The sequence below is a fragment of the Manacus candei genome, unplaced genomic scaffold, assembly GCF_025592945.1.
Source record: "Manacus candei isolate 608988 ecotype Guabito, Panama unplaced genomic scaffold, ASM2559294v1 h1tg000005l, whole genome shotgun sequence".
NCBI classification, from domain to species: Eukaryota; Metazoa; Chordata; class Aves; order Passeriformes; family Pipridae; genus Manacus; species Manacus candei.
The window spans coordinates 15,883,063-15,910,083 of NW_026138053.1; the positions used below are offsets into that span (position 1 = coordinate 15,883,063).

General features: G+C 39.3%; 1 protein-coding gene across 6 annotated transcripts in view; it reads right to left on the reverse strand.

Moving 5' to 3' along the window:
• PLPPR5 (phospholipid phosphatase related 5) overlaps nt 1-27,021 on the reverse strand; it is a 161,331-nt gene that overhangs the window by 94,693 nt on the left and 39,617 nt on the right. For 4 of the 6 annotated variants that reach the window (XR_007907156.1, XR_007907153.1, XM_051803673.1 and 1 more), the window contains exons 2-3: nt 21,384-21,458; nt 4,429-4,617 (exon numbers count right to left, since the gene is read on the reverse strand). Coding sequence is in view for 4 of the 6 variants with exons in the window: in XM_051803673.1 (XP_051659633.1) it covers nt 4,429-4,617; nt 21,384-21,458 (264 nt within the window). In the remaining 2 variants the exon portion in view is untranslated. Of the gene's footprint in view, nt 1-4,428; nt 4,819-21,383; nt 21,459-27,021 lie in introns of those variants that run through there. The other 2 variants (XM_051803655.1, XM_051803688.1) reach the window with 2 other exon arrangements.

Below are 27,021 nucleotides of genomic sequence, written 5' to 3' on the forward strand. Positions count from 1 at the left end.
TTTTTCAGTGATAATATTAAAAGGATTATCCTAAAACAAATTACTCTTAATTAGTTTACAGAGAAAAATATGAATATGGTAGGAATTCACTGAGGCAAACAGAAGTGCATATTTTATGAATAAGCACTGCAGTCATCCATTTGTTACTTCAAAATAAAAAACAAACAACATCTGCATAACAAAACTGTTTACATATCTTAATGAAAATGTGTCATTATCTCCTCCTGGCTTTTATATGACAGTCAGCATACATCTTAGGTCCAATATATTGAGTTTTATACCATCTATTGCCTCAACAGCTTTGATATTTTAAATAATCCACATTAGCATGCAGAATCAACAAGAATCCTTGAGTGCAGTTATTAGTATTTTAAAGAGGTCAAAATTATGCAGCTCTACCAGAAAGAAATAATGCAGAACTGATCATTCTATTGATTCTGAAAACATGAGACACTAGCCTCACCATTCTACAAATCAATTCTACTGGAAGCTAAAGGATTAGACTGACGTGTATTTCCCAAGCTACATCTGTCAGAAGTTTAAAAAAGCAACCAGCCCACTGAGCAAGAACTGGCACTTTGGGAAATGGCTTAAATAGCATTGAGCTCTCAGCTAGCAGTTTTATGCTTATTACATATTTGAATAGACTCAAGATTCTATTTCCTGTCACCTCCACATTTGACTTAAAGATAAAAATTAGGGGGAAAAAAAAAAGGAAAAAAAGAAAAAAACAAACCTTGTATTGCGAATTTCCCAGTATACCAGAGATTTTAGGATATTACTGCTATGGACAGTAAAAGCACGGGAGCACAGAGCCAGCAGTACTGTTTCAACCCTAAGTAACAAAGACAAACAGGAGGAAGGGAGGAGGGGAGCCCACAGGGGCACTGCCTCTGCCCAAGTCTCATCCTTCCCTCCTAGAATCTCAGACTTACGGCTTTTCCATTCTTCTGATTGCAATTTCCACCTCAGCCACATTTTACTGATAGTGTGCCTAATGCTCCTTATGCAAACACATCTACTCAAGGCATTACTTTGCTTGTGCATAAAAGTATGACTTAGGAGACCTTCAACAAATAAAAGTCTTATATCAGACTGGGTCATATACTTTATGTTAAACTGCAGTTGTTTTCAGACTTTTTTTAAAAAACAAACCCAATCTTTTGGGCCCTCAAAATTCTCCAGTGGAAGAACTCAAAAACTACAGATTTGACAGATAAGAAACGGTGCATACACCCTTTAGAGATAACCCACACAAAACCAACATTCTACTGTACCCTGCTTTATTTCATGAAACCTACACAAAAGCTAGTCCAGCTGCCCGACCAATTCCAGGCTGACCAAATGCTTGGTAAATACATTGTAATTACTTGACCAAAGGCTGTAGATATACACTTCCAGTAAGCACCAAGTGCAGAGTACAAAACCTCCTTCCTTCAGACAGTTTCCCCCTCCTATGCTAGAGCACCTGCAAGCCAAACACTGCAGTAGAGCTAGCAGTCTGCTTCTGCCTTGGGACTACATTTTCCCAGATCAGACTCCTGAGCACCTGTGCCTTGACAGCCAGCTGCATCCGTCCTTGGATAGCATGGGGGCAGATGGGAACGGGGAAGCAGATGGACTCAGGCATGGCAGCAATGCTGTACTAACGCTGCACAAATGCACTAACAGGAAGTAGCACTTTGAAGACTAACCTGAAAGTTCCCATGATTAGCGCAGGGCTCACAATACATCCTTGTCAAAGGACACAGCTTGATATTCACAGCTCAGCATATGCATGTTGCTGCCCTGTGACCAGACAGCTCAACCTCATGGCTTGACACTGAGATCTGCTACAGCATCTCTGATGTAACACTGGAGTTTTGGATGAGCACCCATGTGACGGCCTCACAGCCCCAGGAGACCCACTGCTGATGAGCTGCTTATCAAGACACATACAGCTACTGATGCTTTACTTTTCCACTTTTCTAATAGCAGGCATGTGGAAAGAGGAAAGTCATTGGGAAAACTCATCTGACTTCTGAGCAACTTCATTAAAACTCCATGCAATGAAGCCATTAATTGAGTCACTTGAAGAGAACCAGGCTTACCTTGAAGCACTCTATGGCTCCAATTCACAAGTCCCATGCCTCAAAAAAACTCGGCTGCTGCAAACACCAAGGTAAAGACTTTGTTGCTCTATCTCAAAACTCCAGAAACAGCAAAAATGATTTTTTTAAAAACTCATAAATCATGGTATTTAGTATGCTGTATTTGAGGACAATAATGATTTTAAAAAAGAATAGTACAATTGCATGTGTAGAAATCCATTTTCTTCACTGGTCTACATTTTTATCTTTACTGACAGAAATTTAGCTTTGTTAAATTATTCATTTTTATATTTCATTTAAAGAAAAAAACTACAGAACACGTATGTACAAACTGTCATAGACAAGAAACAAATTAAATAGAAGGCAATCTAATTAATCTCTGAAATCTTGGGAAGAAACTTCAACCACAGCTGAAAACATACAAGTTTCTTTGGTGAAGAAATACTACCTTCACCACTTCTTTCAATGAAAAGAACAAGCAAAGACAATGTGCATATTCTGCACAACTGAAAAAGTGTCATCCCGTGTAAACACTAAAATCCAGGAGGGTTGCCCAAGGCAAATCAGAACAGAATTCTGTCCAAAGACTGAAAAATGTTGCCTTCATTTAATAAAATTAATTATTAGACTTAATGCTGTTGAAGTCATGAAATTCCCAGGAGCTGAATTCTCCATGTAATATAATTAAATAAAAATATTTTTTTTTGAAAGTGCAACACAGGCACCTAGAATGTGGTTTTCCATGCCCTGACATCCCAAAGCATGTCATTTGCCCAAAAGACTGGTAACTGGGAAAGGAAGCACAGTTAAGTATCATTAAATACTATTATTAGCTTTTTAGCAAGGCTAATTATAAGACTGCCAACCCAAAATGTCATGGTGATTTCTCATCTAATCATCTAGCACCTAGGAAATGAATGGAAACTATCAAACCATTTTTCTGACACATATTAGGAAAAACTGATGCTCAACATAAATCTGACATAATCTTTATAACTTCCTGAGCCAAACAAAGGAAATAGAATTAAAAGCAAAACAAATATCCCAGGCCAACAAAATGAAAACATCACCAGCAACCAGTAAAAAATCTCCTCCCTTTCAAATCTCAACAGCATTTGGGGGTTCAAAAGAGCAAAGAAACAGGACAATATAATGGCAAAGTACTTGACAGTAAAATCAAAAGAACAACAAAACCAAAAGACTACATGACCTGTTTTGCCAAATGATGAGGTTCAATCCCTAGCAAAAAACCCCCAACCAAACAAAAAAACTGAACAAAGTCTCAAATACTAAGGCTGATCCTCTAAAAGGTTTTATGTTGGATACCATCTGAGACCTCATGGTGCTACAATAAGAAATTGTGTCTGGGATTACCATAGCATCACCATGATGAAGCTTTTTATCTTCCTAGGTTTTTCATATTTTCCTGAAAATATAATCTGTGAAACAAATAATTACTATCTTAAAAAGCCTCTTCTTATTGTATTTTTTTATTATTCTAATGCTTATGGTTGATCAAAATAAACTCTTTACAAGGACTTTATGTGTAACTATGCATGCACCTGGTGAGTCTATATATGATCCACCTCCAATGGTTAAATATTCCCCTCTCACTCTTTGCTCCACAGTATGGTCAGGGATCACTAAATAATGCTAATGCCCTCCTTATCTGACAACACAATGATACCCACAACAGCTTGAACGGAAGACATATCACTGATTTTCCCTTTTAGCTGTTTTCAAAAAAAAAAGGAAATGCAAAGAAAAATCAATGAAATAAATCCCTTTTTAGACACACCTGTTTAGAACTGATTGATAGAAGATCACGTTCAATTAGAGACACACAGGTTTCGTATGCACACACATCAGTAACTGTGACATATGGAGACAACTAAAACAAGTAGAACTGCTCCCTGTTCCTTGCATATATCAGTTACTTTCAAAAACCAAAACTGACAGAGGGTTTTCCTCATTAGTACCGGATGACACATCAGTAAGAGGTTGCTGAAAAGCGAGTTTCCCTCAGGTTGCCCACATACCTTCAACCGACAGGCGTTTCGAAAAATAACAGATTATTTTTACCAAAAGGAGTAGCACGGGGCTGGTAATAGAAGCACTGGCAGTTACATAAACCGGAGCTAAAAATAAACTTCAGGGGCGCGGGTGGGCAGCGGTGGGGCAGGGGCTGGGGACCGCAGCCCCGGGAGCGCGGAGGGTCCCCGCCCGCCGGGCACACCCCGCCGGCGGCGCCGCTCCGGCCGGACCCGCGGCCCGCCCCGGCCCGGTCCAGTCCAGCCCAACAAGTCGCCAGAGTGGGGGCGCGGGCGGCCCTGCTTACCACCAGCACGGGCACTCCTGCGGTCAGCGAGTAGAGCAGCACCGGCGGCACGGCGCTGCGGTCCTCCGGGCCCGGGTAGGGCTTTCGGTACGCGCCTTCGTAGCAGAAGAAGCCTTGCACGTTGACGGTGAAGGTGTCCGTGTATTCGAAGTAATAAGCCAGCATCACGGTCCCTGCCATGATCACCATCTGGAAGTAAAGCATGCTGGTGAGCGGAGGGGGCACTCGCATGTACGTGGGCTCCGGCGGCCGCGGCAGCCCCGCTCCCCGGCGGCGCGCTCCGCCCGCTCCCCGCCGGCATCCACCGCGGGCGGGGGCGGCTCAGCGGCGGCCGGGAGCGCGGTCGGCCCGGCGGGGAGCGCGGCCAGGGCAGGGCAGGCGGGGCCCGGCCGCCGCTCCGGCACCGGCTCCAGCGCGGCCGCGGCTCGTGCGGGCGGCGGGCGGAGCGCGGCGGCGACGGGGGGCGGCTCCGCCCCGCCCCGCCCGCGGAGCGGCAGCCGCGCCGGACCCGGACCCGGCGGGAAGGAGCGGGGCGGGGGGGATCAATCTGGGAGTTCCCCGGCCCCGGGACGGCTCGGCCGTGATTAGCAAGGGAACCCCTCCTACGGGGCGGGGGCAGCTGGGTCCCTCTCTACACCCACTCAGACCTGTACGACGGGGTGCACGGGCAGAGCAGCTCCCGCAGGTGTTTGCCGGCCCGGCCCGCACGCGGCACAGAGGCGCCGGGAAGCGGCCTCGACACGGCCAACAGCCGCAGCTCGGACGGGGCCGGGAGGCAAAGGCATCGCCACTGTTCGCCGGAGTGGTAAAGGTCTCAACATGGAATCACAGAATCAGTTAGGTTGGAAAAGACCTCTGAGATCATCGAGTGCAACCTATGACCGAACACCACCATGTCAACTAGACCATGGCACTAAGTGCCGTGTCCAGCCTTTTTTTAAACACCCGCATGTACTGTGTGTGATTCTGTGACTCTGTGATTTTGCAAGAAAATAAGTCTTAATTTTTTGCTCTGTGGTTTGCCAGACATTTTTATGTAAGCAGTTTTGGACATACTTTGTAATTATATATTAGCAACAGAGTCCATCATATACTTCAAAAATAGATGCCTTTAAAAAAAAGCAACCCAACAACTTTATTATATGTGCTTATATTAAAAAGCCTGTTAATGCATAAGACTAATCCTGAGCATAACTACTTGTTTGGATCATGAGGTATATGAAATACAACATTTGATTTTTATGATCAACTTGTGCTTCTGGCTCGTTACTGACAACAGAAGTTTCCCACAGTCCCACAACTACCCACCCTCACTTCCCAAGCCTTCCAAAACCAGGAATGGAAATACATACCCTTTTGTATATGGATACCCATGAAAGCAGTTAATACTCAAAGATTTCATTTAAAGGCTATAAAGAAATTTGTAGCTGGCCATGAAGCTATCCTCACCCAATTAACATCCTAGAGTAAGAGGAGAGTCTGCTCTGGTGCTGGGAGAAATCATACAGATACAAACACAAAAGAATTCTACTTAAAAATACATACATATCACACACCCATACAATTTAGAATAGATGACTGTGCCCAAGGCCCAGTCATCCATATGTGGGCTCTAGTTCGGATTCCCAAAGCCAACAGCTAAAAAGATAAAAAAGTTACTTAAACATACACAGCGCAACCCAAATATTATAAGGATGTGAAACAGTCTTTAAATGGACACCTTAGCCATAAAAAGTCCACTTATCTTAGATAGCAAAGGCCGTTAAAACAAACAAATGAGATTTGATTGCTCCGTTTTATAATGTGTAATCATTCTCCTAGTATTCTACTTTGGCTTTAACTGTTCATTTTCCTCCCCCTTCTAGAAAATGTTGTCCATATTCAGTGATGTTAGTCTCCATGCATTTATTTTTAATCAGCCCTTGAAGAACACACTTTTCATGCCTGGATTCCACATCCAGTCTATTTTTATGTGTTCTTAACACACTTTCCAGAAGAATCTAAATCATGTCATTCGCATTGCTCTCACCAGACTTAGCTGGATAGCTCCCTACCTTTACAGATTTTTCAGTGAGACATGAGACATCTTGTGGTGAATTCTGCCTAGCACAAAGTTTATATTCCCCATTACTTTAGAGCAGTCCAATACCCATTACCATACATATAAAAATCTTAACCCTGGAAATTGCATACAGGCACCTTCATTGTTAGGATATAAGGTCTGATCCAAAGACCAGCAGGACTGCAATAAGCACGAGACTCAGCTCTTCAGTTCTGTTTGAGTGGATGCCCCAGAGAAATGCTGGTGGCATATTTCTTTCAAAAATTGCCATTGGGGAAAATCAACCTTTTTCCAGAAACCAGCTAATAAAATAGTCCTGTATTTGGCTATTACAAACCAACTTCTGCTTATAGATATAACAATGGAGATACTGCTTGTAGGAATTAGAGGACATAAATAGTCTTGTTTTTACAAAACAGTTTTGAAGCTACTATCAAAATCTCTAAAGGATTTTGGAAAGAATCTCTATAACTAACTCCTTATTAAATAGCAAGGGGCTCGACAACTACAAAACTTTAAAGCAGAAGGTATCTAAAAACTTCAATGATTATTTTTTCTTTGAAAGCTCTCTAAATTTTTGACTGTTTCTGGAAAATAATGATGAACTGTGTATTTACTTTTATACAGGTAAGATATGCTCTCGCACTGTCAACCTTTCTCAGCCCCTTCTTCCTCTTCTCCTATTTAAAAGATCTTTTTTTCCTTAGAATAAATCTAAAAGGCTTGGTTTATTGCAGCTAATAAAGTTAAAATCTGGATTAGCTTCTGTCTGACTTGCACTAGTTGAAAAACACACATGCACTTGATGCTTGCTACTGTTCTCTTCACAGAGGTCGACTGTTGTAATATATAGCCTACTATTTGGTATGATAATGAAGGGTAGGAATTCATAGGTGAGACAGGTCCAAGCTCCACAAGATGCTTGGAATATTACAAAAACAGACACTAATACCAAACATTGCTATATTTTAATACTCATAACCACATTCCCGTTTTTGCAGATGGACTTTACAAGCATGGCCTGCACACCAGTGATTTGCCTGCATGAATATGTATTTAGCTGATCAAGTAAAACCAAAGATAGCCTTTTATTATAAAAGAGCATGATGTTTATTGACTGCACAGTTGAATATGCAAACATGTATTAAATCAAACAAATAGAAGCATAAGAACACAATCCCCAGTGACTAACGCAACCCACTAAATATATTCTGCAACCACAGCAATATGCAAAGACAGCAGAATGGCAGAGAAAAGCCAAGAACCAACAATTTTTGTTTCAGAAGGCTATTTGTAAAATTATCAGCTGAAACTCATATAACAGACAGACTTGTTTTGAAATTAACTTCCTTGGGAATAGTGCCACTGAACTCAGAGCAGGAGTTCCCTTGATAGTCATCATAGATTTATCTTGGTCTCATCATTTGCTACCTAATTTTAAGTGAAATTCCAGCTCAGGAGACACAATGTACAGCAGACACAATAAGATACACTGTTTTGCAATACTTTGAAATCATGACCTGCATTACAGGAAGATATTTCCAATTCCAAACCAAATTCACTAACCTTTCATGGGCTTATATCACCACCTCTTATAGGATTTTCTAATTATAAAACACTGCTATGTCAAATGGCAGTAAAGAAACAGAGCCAACCCAACATAACTATCTCAATTGGAAGAAAATAAGAATTGGTATCAAATCATCCCACTGTTTTTATCTTTCTGTTTACCTCTTTCATGCTTTATCTGAGTGTCAGCAGCTGGAAGCCCCCTGACTGTTTCCCTGTTACATCTCTGCATTACTACACTAACCCAGCCATTTCTGAGAGGAATATTGGATCTGTGTTGATGGCACATTAGTAGGGAAGAGACAGAATCAACTAGATATTGTTAAGAGATAACTAAAAGGATATTCTAATTGATTAATTAAATTGTTCAACAATACACAGTAATATAAGTCCTAAAGCCCAGGACATTTACTGCTAAAATTTATGTTTGTAGGACCATCATAACGCAAGATAAAAATAGTTTCCTAGCAGTTGGAACAGAATCAGCAGAGAATCAGAAATGGGGGCCTGCCCTGAACACTTGCAGTAGGATTCAAACAAGTTATGCACCAAATATAAGCTTTTCATATGGTCTTAGTAGTAGTTCACAGAGAGAGACAACTCCATTAGGTGACTAAGCTCTACTACATTAGGGCAGGATGAATCATCTTCTAAAATGTCATTCATTACATCTTAAGAAATACCAGCCTCTGATGATACCACTTGCAGTGATACAATGATACAATGACACAAGCTTTGATGACTAGCTTAGACTAGCACCCTTCTTTTAAAGGGCTCTAGTGAGATGTGATCAATTTTAAGTTTCACTTAAACACAAATAAACTAGCTCTAAAATAGGAATTATACTTTCCAAGAGTCAGAGGGGAAAAAATGTCAAATTGGTAGCAGCATAAGCATTAATATTGTATTTGTATTGCAGTATTACATAGACCTGGACCCCCTTTCCATAGAAGACAACATTTTGCCCCAGTAAGCTTGGGCACCTCTACGGTGCAGTGCAAGTATATGAGAGAGTGAGCAGATGGAGATGAAATAAATGAGGAGGAGGACAAGGCAACAATGAAATGATTGAGTTTGATATAATGAGTAGCAGTCACAGCACATTAGTTGACTAGTCAGTGTTTACATCAATAATACACTTAATCTTCTTAAAACTGCTTACTGTATTCAAATTAAGAAGTATTATTGTATACATGTTCTTCATAGGTTATAACAAAAACTTGGGACGCCAGAGGGACACCATGTGCCTAAGGCCTGTAGTTCCTGACAATTAAAGCCCACATTAGCATATCTACCACTATACTGTCATAATAAAAAAATACAGACACAGTTTTGTCAATGGAAAATGACATGAAACACTGGTACTTGAAAGCTCAAATAATGATTATTTAATCTTACCTAAGAAAAACTTAGGAAAAAGCCTACCACTTAGAAAATTACTACCACACCTATGAAGTTATTTTCATTGATAGACACATTTTTGGTAATTGCAATGCTATACAGACTGTAAACGTGGCAATCTTTGGCATAACTGGCTCAAAAGAAATCATATGACTAACCTCGGAATGTTGGAATAAATTACTTCTCTCATTCACACAGAATTCTTACAATTTCTTTTGATGAAAGAAACCCCCTTTCCAAGGTAATCAATGATACCTTGAAAGATTGATGCAGCAGATTACTAAACAGTAGCTGACATAAGCAGAGCACTTGCCTATTCATGGTGCAGTAGTCAAGTGGGAAAAAAAATAATCACTCAAACCTACCTTGTGTAGGACACTGTATGTACCCATACAGCCAATTTTGTACATAATCCAAAATTCAGACATTTTACAATGCATGAAGGTTTTACAGACCAATTCTAAAACTCTCTTTACATGTTACTGAATTATTTTCAGTCATTTGAATATGGCAGTTTTCTGCATTGTAATTGGCATTCTCTTTTGTACCTTTTTATTACAAATAGTGAGACTAATTAAAATAATTTATTGGCTAAAGATTCTGTATAGTCATTAAGGGGATATGCCTAAAGTAAATGATTGCCCACTCCTCAAGGTTCTATGTTATCAATATAAAACTTTCATCAATCTGAAACCCCAGAAAAATGAAGGAAGGAAATGATGAGCCCATCAAGCCACCTTTCCTTATTCTGTCACCCCCAAGCCCCAGTTTAGCTGCCTTTAGGAACTGGACCCTAGCAGTGCCCAGTGCTTTTACAGACACTATAGACACATTGCTCAAGGATCTCTGAACAACAGCTGAAGTTACCAGAGGGATGGAGATAAACTTCAGTTTTAACTGAATGAGACCTTTTCATTTGCAGGAAAGCTTGTGTGAAAAATCATTTCTAGTCTACTTGCAGGACAGCTGTTTTAGTGGCCAGGGTTGCTGGTCTCTGCCTGGATGAAGCCACCCTCTCATTTTTAAATTCCACACTTAACAGAAGTTTGACTACTTTTTATCTCTGTGTACTTAGCATCATTATCTTTTGCTAATTCCATGACTAGGGAATAAAATATCCTGAGATATTGAGGAGGGGAAATGTAAAACTGTCCCAGAAGTGTGTAAAGAAATGAGACTTTGGCATGGGACTCTGCACGGAACTGTGAGGTCTCCCTGTCATTCTGATGATTCCTCAATTCAGGGGCAGCTGAGTAGTAAAACTTGCAGAGTTATCTCTTACCTTAACCAAGCTTGACCCTTAGCAATTGTATCACAAACAGGTAAGGTAAACAGGACTCCACTTTCAATTACAAATCTGTACATAAGATTAAATTTACCCGCTTACTAACTTTCTATCAAAAGGGAAAGACAAATAGGCTAACGAAATAAATTATGCACCAAAATCACTGCATACTTCCAGCTCTGGTTGTAGTTAATGTATGCAGCTCATCCTGGCAGGAATCCAATACTTCCTCTGTAGCAGTTTCTGCTGGGTCAGCTCACACACAGTAGTGCAGTAGAACTACTTATGTTCTTACAAATTATACCAGACATTTCTCATTAGCATTACACCTGAAACCCCATTCCCAAATTGGATATTATCCATTGCTTCACAAGCTTACAATGAAAAGCATAGAAAGAGCAAGTTTAGGATACCTTTAGCAGTGGTTCAATGGAGAAAAGAAAAACAAGCCCACAGAATTTAGCAAACAGAATTACAAACAGTATCCATTGCTACCAGGTAATCGTTCAAGAAAGGTACAGGTAGAGCTCATTATTTTCTTAGATCATTTTGAAAATTTTAAATATTAAAAATGGACTTTAAAAAGTCAATTTCATAATACTCATCATCCAGACCCAGCTCCTCAGTACCCCGGTGTAGCCCTCGGCATTCACGATCCACAGAGCTACAAGGAATACTTGTATCACACATTTCTCTTTGTCACCAAGACATTCATGCTCACACACATCTCTTCTCTGAAAAATTCTATTTTTCATGAGGTTGCAGCAAAGGCAGAAAACTCAGGAAAGAAGAAAATTTAAGTGACAAAAGGTAGTCAGCTACAAAGACACAAAGCATTTGTACAGCCCCAGGATACTGCCATGAATGACACCAGACCAGTGAGGACACACCTCACAGGAATTTCCTACACTGGTTTGTTTCATAAAGTTGCACTTTCCATGCCCGCCGCAGGACAGATGCCTCTGCACTTTGGGAAGCCCCCACCTTCTGCAGAACACTGCCTTTATACTATCCATTTTGGCTACAAGGCTAAGCTCAGAGTAGGACTAAAAAGACAACCTTTGTTTTAAGGCATTAGGCCTGCTCACACTGAAGTATGTGTGTTTCTCCAAATGACTGTATTCCTACAAAACAATTGTTGCAGGAAGCATCCATCTCCATCAATCATTATTCAGATAGTTTCCTCCTATCAAGGTATCTCTACCCTTGGAGATATATTCAAAACTTCACTTACACGGCTCTGAGGAATCTGACCTAAAAGTGAAGTCAGCCCTGTTCTGAACCTAAAATTTTCTCTGATTCTGTGAATTGCATTTGATTTACTCCAGCCCAGAGATTTGCTGTCTTTAGTCTTAATGGTTATAATCCATTCTAATGGTAATTCACTGCAATTATTGTAATTCATGGTAATTCATATCTAAAAATAAAATCATCTTTCCTCTAAATTGGTGCATTGATACAAAGTGAAATTTCCCATTCAGTTACCTACACTGGTAGCAACAAAGATATCTCTTAATTTTCCCCTTTCTAAAGGGACAATACTATATATATATTTATATTTATGCTTTAATAAGGCACTACATAAAACCTGTTACAGGATTGTCTTTTAAAAAATAATCTGAGAGACTACACCTTTGAGTTTGTCATCATTTCTTATCACAATTACCTTTCAGGCAAAAACTATACTGTCAAGGATTAGCAGGAGATTCATGAAGGCAGCAAGGAAGGAACTTAAACATCGAAAACTCACTTCTGGGAGACATAGCAACAGCCTTTGCTACTTTGAGAAGTGAAGCCTGAACTGAAAGTAGCAGCTGGAAAACTGAAGAGCTAGGGTAATAATAAAATAATAAATAAACCAGATTTTGAAGATTCTTTGTGGTAACTTGGCACCACGAATTATTAATAACCAAGGCTTTTAAGCTCTGCTAAATTAACTTACTTGAGATTGCTTCTCATTTAAAAATATTCTGTGTTTAACAAATTGCTAGACTAAAGAATAAGAAATTTATTTGGTTATAATATGACTGTCACTAAGATAATAGGGGACACTGTCAAATTATTATGTAATAAAATATATGCTTGTTTGGTTAATACACAACTCTTTACTTTGATCACTGCTTCTGAAAATTCTTACTCATTCAATGCCTTATTCATCCAGCTGGCCAGCTTAACTACAGGCAACGGACTGTACTAAAAGAAAGAAGTGGCAAGTGATCATGTGGGAAAAAATTATTAGAAAAGGAAAGGTGGGGAGTGACAGATTTGTGCAATGGTACATTTATAAAGTTGGCAAGAACATCAGAAGTTGAAATTACAGGTTTCTTGTGGGAAAATGCAGTAAGTGGGGGATTCTGCAGGCTCCTGCCAGAGCAAAGGAATTAAAAGGTAGCGGCTCAACAACTCGTCCAGACAGTGAGTACACAGATGTGACAGCAGGACAGCATGAAGAGATCTGATTATGCAGAGGCAGCCTGGCTCTTCATAGGCCTGGCAGGTGGTAAAGAGGTAAAGAAGGCTGAATCACTGTGACAGAACCAAGGAATATGAAATACCTTCTGGATTCATTTTAGGACAAGATTAATTGACACCTACCAGAACTAAGGTTCATATCTCTTTTCTGTTATGACTGCCTACAGACTACTTTTATGGCCTTAAAGCATCATGCAGTTTTTACACTTCTCATATTGCCAGAAACTATCATTTTTAGAAGCATATAAGGCTCACTTCCTTTGAAGTGACTGCTATGTGGTAAACCTGTAAATGCAGTACAACTAGCTCAGAAATAGAGAGACGTTAAAATATTATTAGTGTTTGGTTTTTCCTCCCCTCCCTCACATAAGAATTCTGCTGATTTATAGAAATTAAAATCAGTAGGAAACCTGAGTACAAAATATAAGAGCTGGAGAATCATATTCTCACTAAGCTAGCAAAAAAATTAACCTTTGGGAAATGGAGTGGACAATTGCTAAAAAGATACAACTATCTTAGGATACATAATTTTTATGGCATTAACCTTTTCTTCATAGAGCAATGTCAATATCCAACATGTTGATTACTGCTTCTAAAATAACTAGGACAGCATCCAAATTGGATTTAAGCAAATTATTTAGCTTATTAGGCATCCTAATGTCCAGTATTTAATTCCATTAGGAACATTGAAAATTTCAGCTAGCAAAAAAAGGAAAAAAAAAAAAACAAAAAAGAAGAAAAGAAAAGTCATCCCACAGAAATGGGAACAATATCAGATTTGTCCTAGATGACCTTGACATTAGTTACACAGCCCAAGTCAACAGTAAGTTAAGGAAAAACCATGTATGATGTATTATGTCTGACTTTAAACAATGTATATGATCCAGACAGTTTTAATCATACACTTTTAATATCTCAACTGTCTTACAATAATGTTGCAACTAGCAACTCCAGAAACAAGGATAACATAAACAGGGAAGCAGAGCAGATTTTGTCACAGAATCTTCCACAAAGATAGAAAAAAAAAATCTTGAAAGGAGAAATTTTCATTGCTGTTGATACACAGCAATTTAATCCTAACCCCAGTAGCTATATCTCATTAGTTTTATACAATTAATAGATACTTCTACATAATCTTTTCACTTCAGTTTCCAAGAAAAAGATCACTAGTGTGGGTGTTTTAAAGAACTACAGAGTAATAAAACTTGTAAACTAGTTGGGATATTTACACTATAGAAATTCTTAGAAAAGACATCCACTGTCTAAACATATCCCTACACATACTAAAAATATCCCACAGAAAAAGGAAAGTTCAACTACATGCTCATATCCAACAGGTACAGAACTCACAATGCCCTCCCTTCTAGGAGAGCCAGCAGGAGTGGTAAACCCCAATGCATTCACTGGATACCAGAATTTTTTTTCTCCCTGCATTTCTCATGGTCAGGGCTGACAAAGTCATTTCCTTACAGAGAAGAGCAAAAAGCCTGGGAACCTCATCAGACTTCAAGACAAGTCCAGAAAAAAATCATTCATTGATTAGTTTCCCTCAGAAAATAGTTCCCTTGGATCCTACTGTCCTTGGTATCTGCCTGCCTTCTTGTGCTTTGATCTATTTCTTACAAGTCGAACAGGCGTTATGAAAAGCAGGGGAAGCAGCACCCACTTCACCTGACTGGCTCCTGCCATCGCCTCAGTCCCAGCAGGAGAGGATGAACAAAGAGGGGGAGGTGGCCCATTTCTGCATTGCCCGGGGTGACTGGCACCACTCTTACACACAGGACATTTAGGTGCATCTGGTTCTCTACTATACAAGTCTTAAACAATTACCTGCTACAGTGCAAATGCTTATTAGAGTGTTACTGGTTTATGAGAGCTAAGCTCAGAAATCGCTTGGGAAGATTACATTACTAATAAAGAACATTTATTGAATTACTATGCTTTCTCCATTTCAAAAAGCAGCTGCTTTCCAATGCTTGCCTTGTCAGTAGAAGACATTAAAAAGTTTCATTAGCACAGTTAGTGCTTTTCATCAGCATCAGTTCATTCTCTCTCAGTTGCATGGCTTTCAGTGAATGATTAATATTGAAATCCTCTTCTCTCTGAATGTTAATCATCCTGTTAGATATGGTTGGAAGTTTAATTTTTCAGGACATTGTCAAATAAAGCATGTTGCTGGTTTTGAAAGTGAAATACTATACAGATAGCCAGAGCCCCCACTGTTTCTAACAGAGGACTATTCCTGACTAGCAATGCCAGAACAGATCTTCATTATATACATTTTTCATTGCAAATTATTACTAAAATGAGTTATAGAAGTTAGCAACTGAAAAGAATTGTGAATTAATTACTTTCATGTAAGGTCATTTCAATCCAAAAGTTACTTAAGTGAACAGCACAGTAAATGTAGGTTTATCAATATTTGGCAATAACTTTTACAAAACTCAGAGTCTCAGTTGGCAAACTTTGCTATTCTTCTTTTCCTTCCAAATTTCCTTGGAATGGGAAATTTGCATGCAGTTTTCCTCCATGCTCTTTGTCAGACAATTGATACATCAAACTCAGCAAGATTTTAAAAGGATCAATAATTTTTTTTTCTGTTTTTGTAATGGGGTTAGAGACAGTCAGTCACAAGAATTGCTCTGTAAGATGATCTCTTGACATCCTGGACAAATTTGACAACAAAGACAGCCTAAGCAATTCACTTCCTAGTTCAAAACTCATGCATTTTCCTAAAGCAACTTATTTGTGCCACCTGTTAGGATTGTATTTTTATCTGAAGTCATAAACCATGAATAGTTAATGGCATGCAAGATTAGAAGAAAACAAGCTTTCTCTCCCCAGACTCCAAGAAATATGCAGTATATTTTCCCTAAGTCAAAATGCGCCAAAGGGCTACTTTGAATTGAAGGAACAACACTCCACCAAAGACAGCCAAAGTCACTGAAAGCTATGGAGTAGGGTTTTCAGCTATAGTTTATTTATTTATGAATTTAGTTTTCCTATTAAATCTCTGTATAACTTTTCTGTTTCCAGTATCACTGCAAGTTCACACAACTGCAGTCCAGTCACTCACAAACAACTAGTTTTGGCATCTATGCTAAATGCCTTACCCAGTTTTTAAGACTGTTGACAAGCTACTTAGGTACTGGGAACAGAAAAAAAAATAAAGTGGAGAAGAAAATAGTAGGCTGAGAAAATTATACAAAAGAGAGATTATAAATAATGTCCTTCTTAGGCAGAAAATAAATCCTTAAAACCGAAGGGTAAAGGAGAAACTAAGATTGACCTCCTGCTGTTGAATCAGCTCTGAATTGTCTGAATCATCTTGATTCTCAGCTATAAAAAAGCTCGCAATTCAATGGAGAATAAATTGCATAAGGAGCTCTGCAGAGTGCATAACCAAGGCAGAGAGAAATATCAGCCAGGGTCTCCCGAGAAGCATGAAAAAAAGATATTGCTGTATTGTTATAAAACATATCCCAGAAAAAACTTTAAAAAGGACAAAGCCTGTCAGTGTAGTTAAGCACAGTTCAGAGCTCTATGCTAAGTCAGAAGTTCCTTGCACATTCAAGTAATTTTTTCACAAAATTTAGGTAGGTCGAGAGGTAGTTGTTGAACATAATTCTGAGGTATCTGAAGTACATAGAAGACAATATTCTCACAGGTACATGTATTAAAGCATCTGCCCACTGCCGGAGTTAATAATAGTCTAATTACAAAAGTTTATGACAGGTGAAAGAGTTATACCTGTTGTAGAGATTCTAGTGTGTATATTTATATGCAAAAGTGGAAAAAAAAAAGAAAAGAGAAAACTGGAAAAACTCTGATAATATAGATTGTTTAAATTACTAAATGATAGTAATACAGTTGGTTAATTTAGTATGAGAATGCCTAAGCCTAAAATTGCAGAAGTGTGAAAGATTAGCAAAAGTTTGCACCTGGTGATACTAAGAAGTTACAAGATTAGACCATTAGATTTAGGGTCATTAAGACTGAGTCCAGCAGGCAGTTAGACTGCCTTGTCCCAAGTATTTCCCCTAAAGAGAGAGAGCAAATGTTACCTCACAGGTGTTACCTGGACATCTGTTTTCAGCATATATGTTAGAAAAAATACTTCACTTATCAACAAATAGTTAAAACATCTCAGAGAAAGCAGAAATAAATCAGGTTTTGCATAACAATGGGCAAGGTAGGGAAAACTCAGGTCAAAGGAAAATTGAACAATACCTTTGGACAATAATTGTCCTTTGGAATCTAAAGTTATGGTCTGTCATAACAGCTGGATGAATTGGTACTGCTGGAGAAACTAACGTAAGATATTGTATGGTTTTGAGGAGGTAAATCTCAAAATCTGATGCTTACATTAACTTCTTTAATGAAATAGGTACTATTAAAACAATAAATAAACAAGTGCAGCAACATGCCATTAGAATTCAATGTCTGATACAGAAGACAGGTACATAGGAGACTGCATAAATGATGCCTTGAACCAGCAGAAGCTCTTAACAGCAATAGCATGTAACATGTTTGCACAGTTCAGGTTCTGCCATGCAGATTCAGGTTTAAGCTTGCAAAGTCTTGCAGAATTCACATTTTTTCCTCCAGCTTGAATAAAGACGTGAACTTCTAGTTCTATCCACTAGGATCGACAGATTAAAAGAGGTTCATCTCTTTGAATTAGATTAATGAAAGTATCTGAAACACATGACAGAACACCCAAGTGCATCTTTTCTATCATTTGTGAACTGAATAGGACAGAAATGTTTGGAAACATTGACAGTAGTAGTTCATAAGACTGTTCAGTAGAGAAAAGCTGACATTCTGATAGGTATAAAGCTTAGTATCACGAGAAGAATCAAGTATACAGAGACCCTGCTTCTCTTATCAATGAAAGTTTCTGTACATCTTATCAGATGATTTCTCTCTCAAAGTTAGAAATTAATTAGGAAAAAAAATCACTAGTGTTAAAAAGAGCAAGAGCACAGAAACTAGATCTACCTGTTCTGACATCAATGCTTAGCAGTGTTGAGCCTATGCTTGGGAGCAAGCTCTAAAAAGTGCAGAAAACCTTATTCTGCCTTGTTGCAAGAGAGAAACTACTCTAATGTAAATAACTGATCTCTGCAGTTTCTTTTACTCCTAACCTGCAGGCTACTCATGAAAAAGTAATATTTTTCTAAAGAGCATGAAATAGAACCTGACTCACACGTATGTAACTATTCCCTGCTGTAACTTCCAACAAGCACATTCACATCTCTTTCCTGGGCTAGGGTACTTACTGACCATCTTTCACAGCTTTCACAGTGCTGCCCCTGCTTAGCTCCCAGTCAGGAGTGCCAGGCCAAGCCTTGGCTGAGGGCTAAGCCTCTGTTTAACCACTGCTGTAGAGCTCAGGAGAAAGTGCTGCCAGGACATCAGCAGCATGGGGAGCTCAGACACACTTCTCTGAGAAGCAAGCTAGGACTTGTGTACAGTCCTGTGTCATACCCTGTATCCCATTTACACCTGCTCAAATACTCTAATAGTTAAGACAATAAAAGCTAACAGATCTTCAGGAAGTCAGATTTTTACTGTGTTCCATGCAAAATAAATTCTTGAAATACAGGCTGAAAAAGCCACACACTTAGTAGCCTCTTAGTACTGTGCCTCTGCAAATAAGCAGTTTCTCTGACAGATAGCCCAGTCCTATAAACTGTGCAAACACATCAGGTCACTCCAGGCAATCACTACCAAGTGAGTGACCACTACTGCAACTGGCACCTCATGGCTGCCTTTTAACAGTAGGGAGGACTTGGTCTTGTGGCCCTGTGTCTGCAGATACTTGAACCCAAACCTGGTACCTTCTTTTGCTCACAAGCTGCAGTCCAAGTGTAAGCACAATTGTTGGCTTATCATGCTCTTCATGTACATGAGCTGACTAATTTCTTCTGCTAGAGAAGTGAGGAACATATAACAAGGCTTTTAGAGGAAGGCTAAGAAAGCTCACAGATCTTTTAATCACCCAAATACCTAAAATCAGCTGCTCAAATATTGCATACTTGTCTTATCCAGTTGCTTTAAAAAAAGAATTAAAAATTATACAACATTTGGAACACCTTTTAATCCTGAAATTATGTGACAGAAATAATGCCAGACAATGAAGCAATTTTCAATCCACATGGAAATAACCTCCAAAATGTGCTGATAAAAAAACCCCCACCTTAACTTATTTAAAAAGCAAAGAAGAAAGACTCCATGGAGAATTAAAATTTCTTCAGAAAAGGTCACTTAAGTCATAATGTTTACACCATAAAAAACTTTTGCTTAACATGCTTCTATTTTCTCTCTCAGTTTATGACATCCCCCACTCTCCATTTATCAGATAACTCTAAATGTATCACAGAAGGATCTATGCATCCCACAGGAACAAAAGCACTGATTTCCCAGCACTAGTATGAGGTAAGGAGATAGGTACCAAGACACAGAGTCTAGGAAGGAGATTCACAGAGGAATCTTAAAGCTCCGTAAGTTTTACTTCTGAAGCCCAATACCAAGCACCACTGAAACCCCTAGAACAACTGCTACTAAACAGATTGCCTGAAATCCAGGAATAACAATGCCCAATTGCCTCTGCACTAAGGCCCAAGTGGCACACTCAATATGGCACATGAAGTCTGTGGCTGAGCAGAAAACTGAATGCAAATCCCCCACTCTCCCTCAGCCTAAGAAATGTTTATCTGAAGACGTTCTACTCTGATCTGCAGTCCACAGAATCCAGTGACATCAGTGTGCACATGTAAGTCAGGAAAGATTGTGCTGAAAATACAGCTTAATAGTCTCCCTCAGGCTCCCTCATACCAAGTCAGCTGGCAACCCTGGAAGAACCATCAGGATTTTTCATTATAATTAGCATGCATTAAAAGATAAGAAAAATGGTGCTGAATTTTTTTTACATGATCCAAATGCTTTAGATGTAGAAATGCTTTAAGAGAAATGAGAACAAAGCCTCTGCCAATATAAACGGGTACTACCCTAAACAGAATTGCCAGTGTAAAACATGTCCTATGAAGAGTTCCATTCTCCTCTACACCAATATTTTATTGGGTTCTGAAAGATATATATTGTTATATAATAATATATTTGTTGCAATATAATTTGGTCCAAGCTTGCATCTAGCTCGAAATGGGACAATTCCACACCACAGGCCTTGCATGACTGCAAGGTAACACACACCTAACTGCTAGCATAAGTTTTACTGCAGGTACTAAGAGGCTGTGTCTGCCAGCCCCACACACTCCAGTGCAATGACTGTGCCCCTGGCCACACACAGCTAGTCTGTGCAGTATCCTTATCCATATCCCTAGGGATCTAATCCTAGGTTAGCACAAACAGCCAACCTAGTCAGCTGTTTGTCTATAGTCACAGCAGCCAGGCACTCCAGAATCCCTGCAGGTGGCAAGTTCTGCTGAGTTCATGGTGGGCCTGAAGCGAGCCACTACAAAGGCAGATCAGACAGAACCAACTACACCCAACTACATCTGTGCTGTGCTGCAGCTCCAGCTCCACTGCAGGGCAAATATAATCAGATTGACTTCTGCTATAAACGTGATCTACAAACATCAGAAAAAGAAAATTAATTGTTTATAGTACCTCAGTAAGAAGTGTCAAAAATAGAAGAAAAAGAAACATAAATTGTTTTAGATGCTGCTTAAGTTACTCAACATGTATTATCCCAAAATGTTCCTAACAGACACTGAACAACCTTAAACAAAGCCTTGAACTTCAGTTCCATTGCTCCCTAACTCTATAATTAAAATAATGATACTCACTCTCAAATGTAAGGTGGTTTAAGAATGAAAAGAATTCTAGACTCATGGACTATTGTTATGAAGATTTAATCACCAATATTTATATTACTTTGCTCCCCTGGATTCTGGCACTTTAGAACATCACCATCACTTAAAGTGAAATTGAAGGCATATGGACTCCATTCCCTCTTATGAAAGAATTGGAGAAAAAAAAGTACAGTATAGGGACAGGAATTTTATTCACAGCTGCCGAGATCACCAACTGCAGAGAGCAGACCATGTTGAGATAAACATAAACATGCTGGTAGCTGTTGAGAGCATTTTCTTAAAAAAATATACTCAAGGATTTAGCAATGTATCTACAGTATTTTCTTACCTCAACTAATATCGAGCATGGCAACATCATGTGGTTTCTCTGAGACTGATGCCCACGATTTGAAATCATGTTCACCTGTGAAGGAAACAAAGTATATAGTGTCCATCTATAAGAAGCTATCCTTGTTTATAATAATGTGCCCACAGCAAACTAGAAAAGGCCTGCTTAAAACACAGGTTTGTACCAAAATAAGGAATGGCATTACAGCATTACAACAGAGAACTGTTTGTGTGCTTTCCTTTATTCCAGTATGAAAGAGCTTCAAGCTAATTTAGGTGTTACTATTTTGTTAAATTGATTAGAGCCACTTTTGTTCCAAATAGCAGTATCTATAAAAAGATTTTTACTTAAAAGTATATTAAACATATCCCTGAATACTTCAACAAAACATCCTTTATCTCTTTTCTGCAGAGCTTTTCTAATTCTATTGACTTCAAAGAAACTTTAGCATGTTCTTAAAGTTTATACTAGAGGACTTTGCTGAAGAGGCATTAGTTGAAGGCTTAAAAATGTTCAAAATTTAAATATTAATCTACCAGGTTTCTACAGAAGCAAGGGAACACAGGACTAAATGGAACTGCCAAGCCATGAAGTCGTGTCTTGCAGTTTCAATACAGTAGATCTTTAGTTCTGAAGGATCCACAAATTATTTATTCTCAACATTGCAGCTACAAAAAACTTTCCTAATCCCTTACAAAAAAGTTAAGATCTGTTGTTAAAAATAAAACAAACCGAAAAAAGCAATAACTGCCTGAAAGAAAAACCTGCCCTACTAATCTCTGCCATAGGAAAAGTAGAGCAGAGAACAAAGTACTCTGGATGTAATGATACTACGAATCAGCCCATGACTGATACAGTAAATTGACTAAAATCTCTAGAGAAGCTAGAATCTTCAAGAATTAGAAAACTTCTAAATGCTGGGTAGTCCCTCTAGATTGCTCTCTTCTTCCTTAAAAACACCCCACAAAACCAACAACCACTACTGCTCTGATTACTTCATTTTTAAAACTCTACTTGTAAAAGCTTCCCTCTAGGCTCTTCCTAAAAGGTACTGAAATAGTCCATTAGCTGTCTTCTTTTTTTCTCAGCTGTTCTCCTCACTGTTCTTCATTTATGTCTCACCATTCTCTCATTTTTTATATGCTCTCTCCTTCGAGTCTCCTGTGTTCTCCCTCCAGTTTATCCTTTTCACATACTCCCTTTTAATTCAGTTTCTTGCATGCAGCACATCTTTCAGCATCTTGTGTCTCCTTCTCTCTCTCTTCCATGGCCTCCCAAATTCAGCTTTGATTCCCTTTCTTCCTCTGATGCTTTACTAAGCTGCAGCTGACTCTTCTCTTTCTCCCTCCCATGCCCTGCCTATGCACGTGCATATTTTATGCAAGGCTTGGGGTTGAAAAGTCCTGGAGGCAGCACACTAAAGAGAAGAGAAAGCAGATGCTTCCAAGCAATATCAGAAAAACAAACTCTGCTCTGTGTGTGTAGCCCGGCTCCCAGCAATGCACCAAGCATCTCTGATGCTCTGCTCCCACCATGAAGGTGGCTGGGGCAGCCTGACACTGTGCCTCCCTCCCCTGATGAGTGAGTCAGTAGTGATGTGGAGGCAGAGGTGTTGCTCTGTTCTATGAGACTATGCATACACCAGCTGGGGTCTCCCTGGGAGCTGGGGGATTTTTTGCTGTGACCCTGTGACTCTGGGCATTTTTAGCCCAGTCGTTGGTGCTATAAAACACAGCAGCAATCTGCATTCAGTTTGTGTTTATCCAAAGCAATGAACAAAAAAGCACTTCATAAGGAAGTAAGTATGGCATATGTTCTTGAATTCTCTCTCAGATCATTAGAGGCTGAACTTTTTTATCAAGCAAATAGAAAAGGTTGCTCTGCTGTTGATCAATTACTTGTATGCATACAAGGCCAAACTCTGCAGTTCATATTCCATTCAAATCCTCACTCAGGCAAGAGTCCCAGAGACTCCTTGACACTCCATTATACAGTTACATAATACAACCATTAATAATGCATATGGAGATGTGCATGCACAGCTACTGCACAGTGGGACTATAGGCTCAGTTCATTAAGGAGACATCAACATAGCAGTTACTTACTATTTAATGAGTGCTAACAATACATTGAAGAAAAGGGAACCAGCTCTGAGCATTAAGGACCAATACGTGGCTTCTCTGCAGCTACTACCTCAAGAACAAAAAGGGCCTAAGATTCATTGTCTCCAACATGGCATTAAAGGAGTGACATGTTCTTGTTAATTTTGTGTAAGTACTGCAGATATGTGTCTGCCAATGTCCAAAGCTTTCAATGCGCTGAAATTGGGATGAACTCTAGAGCCTGAGATGTGTGCCAGAATTTTTTCTTTCAATAGCATGGAGATGGGCACTGGTTGGAGCCTGGAACACTCTTTACACAGAATAAACACACCTGATATGTGAAATTGCCTCTCTAGAGGTTGCTGCTATGAGTTTGGAGGAAGATGAGTGAGCCTGAATGAGGCATCAAGAAGCCATCTGTGAGAGAATGGTTGAAATGCTACGAGCATCCCTATAAATATCTCCTGTTAAAGGACTAGTTCTGTTTTAGTGATATGAAGTCTTTTTATGTAACTAATTACTAGGCAGCCTATGAAACAGTTTCTCTGGCAGTACCACCCTGTATGCATTAGGCAGTCTGCCTCCCTCCAGCTGCAGTTCTGGGGGTATGCCTAACAACAACCTACAGGATCCCTCTCCAGACAAGCCTACCCCTGCCGCATGGCATCACCGCTAGACTAGGGTGTCATATTCACATCTGTGCTGTTTTGGGAAGAAAGCTGGCAAGCACACACCTCCAGGAGGAGCTCTGGACAAGAGCATTTTCCCTCAGCAGAAGCACCCTCCTGCAGTTCTAAATGCGGCAGGTCAGGAGCCAGAGGTGAATTTCACAATTAGCACTGTAGGCTGAACATCCACAGTTTATACAGTTGTTGCAAATCTGCTCTCAGTGTCTCTGATCACATTTGGATCAAAATCCATTCAGTTTATATCTCTCCTCAACATGAGAGAACTGCATTCATGTTTCTAGGGTGGGTTTTTCATAGAATCATTAAGGTTGGAAGAGACCTGTAAGACAATCAAGGCCAACTGTCATCCCAGTGCTATCACTGTAACCCCTAAACCACCAACTCTTGGCTGCTGTCTAAAGGGGATAGGAATTTGGCAGCAAGACCATGGCCAAAACAGCAGAAAGTTTTTACAAAAAAGCAGTCACTGCTCTGTATATTGCCTAAAAATCAATTCTACAGACAATTTCTAGGCATGCCTACTGATCCAGGTACTTCAGGTTCACAGGGAGACCTCCTTTGAAGATGTGACATCAACAATGAACTCTGGGAAACTCTAATCAACTTTTAATGTAAAAAAGTAAGATGCCTAGAGTTTAATAACTTCCAATGTTACTCAGAAACAGAAGAAGAAATACTTGGGCTTACAGCTTGAATATGACTTCAAAGGATTTATTTAATACCATATTTCTGCCACAGCCAGCAAAAGGAACTCAAATATCCTTAGTTCTGAAACTGAGTCCCCTAATCTCACTATTTTGCCACATCTATTATCCACAGTTGCCATTCTTATGTTTGTCTTTCAGCATTTTTGGTGAAAGCCAGTGCCAAGCAGATTTAAGACACTACTGTAACATTCTAAAATGTCTGTTCCATCACAGGTTTCCCTATAACTTGGAGTTTATCTAAAAATACAAATGGCATCTTCCATGTCATTTGTCTCTTTCCATTTATGGGTGAAGTTCCCCTATCCTAATGCAAAAATACTTACCAATAAGCAGGAGATGTAAGATGCACTCTGAACTAAAAAAAAAAAATCTACTAAAATGCATATAGAGCTCACTAGAACTATCAGTAGCACTTACATTCTCCAATGTGGTAAAAATGTAGTGGTTTGCAGAAGGTAAACAGAGCATGTGTCTGTTCTGTTAAGAAAACAGGAAAAAAAGGTCACTGTGCTATGAAGAAAATCTTCATGGTAGCAAACCATTTTTATGTGCCAAATCTATATAGTCTTTATAGAGGTAATGGAGAATGGAGAATAGAAAAGATGATGAAATTTTAATGACAAGAAAGAGAAAGAAATATAAATTCTGTAAGAATAAGTTGCTATCAGCTGAGAGACATATGAGAGAAGAAAAGTTGTGAATCACCCTGATGAGAGCAGGAAATGGCACACTTGGCTGCTTTTGCTACCTGAAAATTCATGAGTGCCACTAACTGGTGAACCTCAGTAATGAACTCAGATGCTCTGTCCCTCTGAAGCCCAGAGCAGTTACTCGCTTTGCCACTTCCTCCAAATAACCTTCCACCTCACAGTGTATCCATCCATAGCCAACAAGGTCCCTGTAACATCTGCCAGGCTGTCAGTGATTGTCAATGGACAGCAACATGTATGTCAAGTGTAAATGAAATGTGGGGGAGAATGTTACTGGAAGATTGGAGGCAGTGCAATAGATACCAACATGTTTTCCCTAGTGATTTCCATATATGTTGCACAAATGTCTTGTTTCTTCATTCTTTGCTGACCTTCTGATGGGTGTTTCATTTGTGATGATATTGGAAGCTAAATTGTGCTCTTCTGTCTCGAAATTAGATAAAATTTTTCAAAAGCTGTTAAAGAATTGAAAGACTATTGAGTGACAATCTTATTACCATAAAAGATGAAAGCTATAAACCAGAGAAACTATATCCCTCTCTTTCTTAGATTACTCATTATCTGAAGATTAACATTAAGAGGACCTGGAAGCCTGTCAAACACCAAATCAAAAGCTCCCACAGGAGTTTAGGTAGTAAAAAGTGTTATCAGTAAGAAGAGGATTCATGGGATTATGTTTGTAGTGACAGGATTAAGTTTTGCCCAACAAGCCGCAGTATCAGAAGTAACAAAGTCATTTTTCTTTTAAGAAGATGAGGGAAGAATGCACTTGTTTTACAAGCAGGCAAATTAATATGGGATTAACCAATAAAAGAATTCCATAAAATTACTCCATTTGTGAAATCAAGGTGAATCTTAATCCTGTAGTTTTGTACTTAAAAGACCCCACTGGAGTGAAGGAGCTGGTGCTGACATGAAATCCCATCCACCACAAACATGACAATGACCCTCCACCATAATAGCAGGAAGCCCTTGCCACTCAGAAGGCATCTACACAGACACCTTCCCACAGTGAGGCAGCTAACTGTGGGAATCTCTGCAGAGATTCACTAGAATAGTTAGTGCAGTTTAACTCTCTGGAATAATATAGATCTTGGAATGGCTTATTGTCTTCATTTTGCTCTCTGTTTTAGAATCAAAATATTAAAATACGTGGAATGTTTTAAAAAGCTAGTCTTAATATGCAGCTTGCTCTTCAGTCAGGAATGGATTTACCAGACAAGGTAAAATCAGCTGCAGCATTCTCTGTATTATCAACACCCAGTGAGGTATGAATGACACAGGCCATGAGATGGGGGAATGACATTGCACTTGTTCTAAACCCAGTGGAACCAATTCTTGAATCCTAAAAGTTTTGAACAAGTAATTGACCAATAAAACATGGAAATTAAAAGGGGTTTGTTTCAATTACACACTGATGACACTAAAAT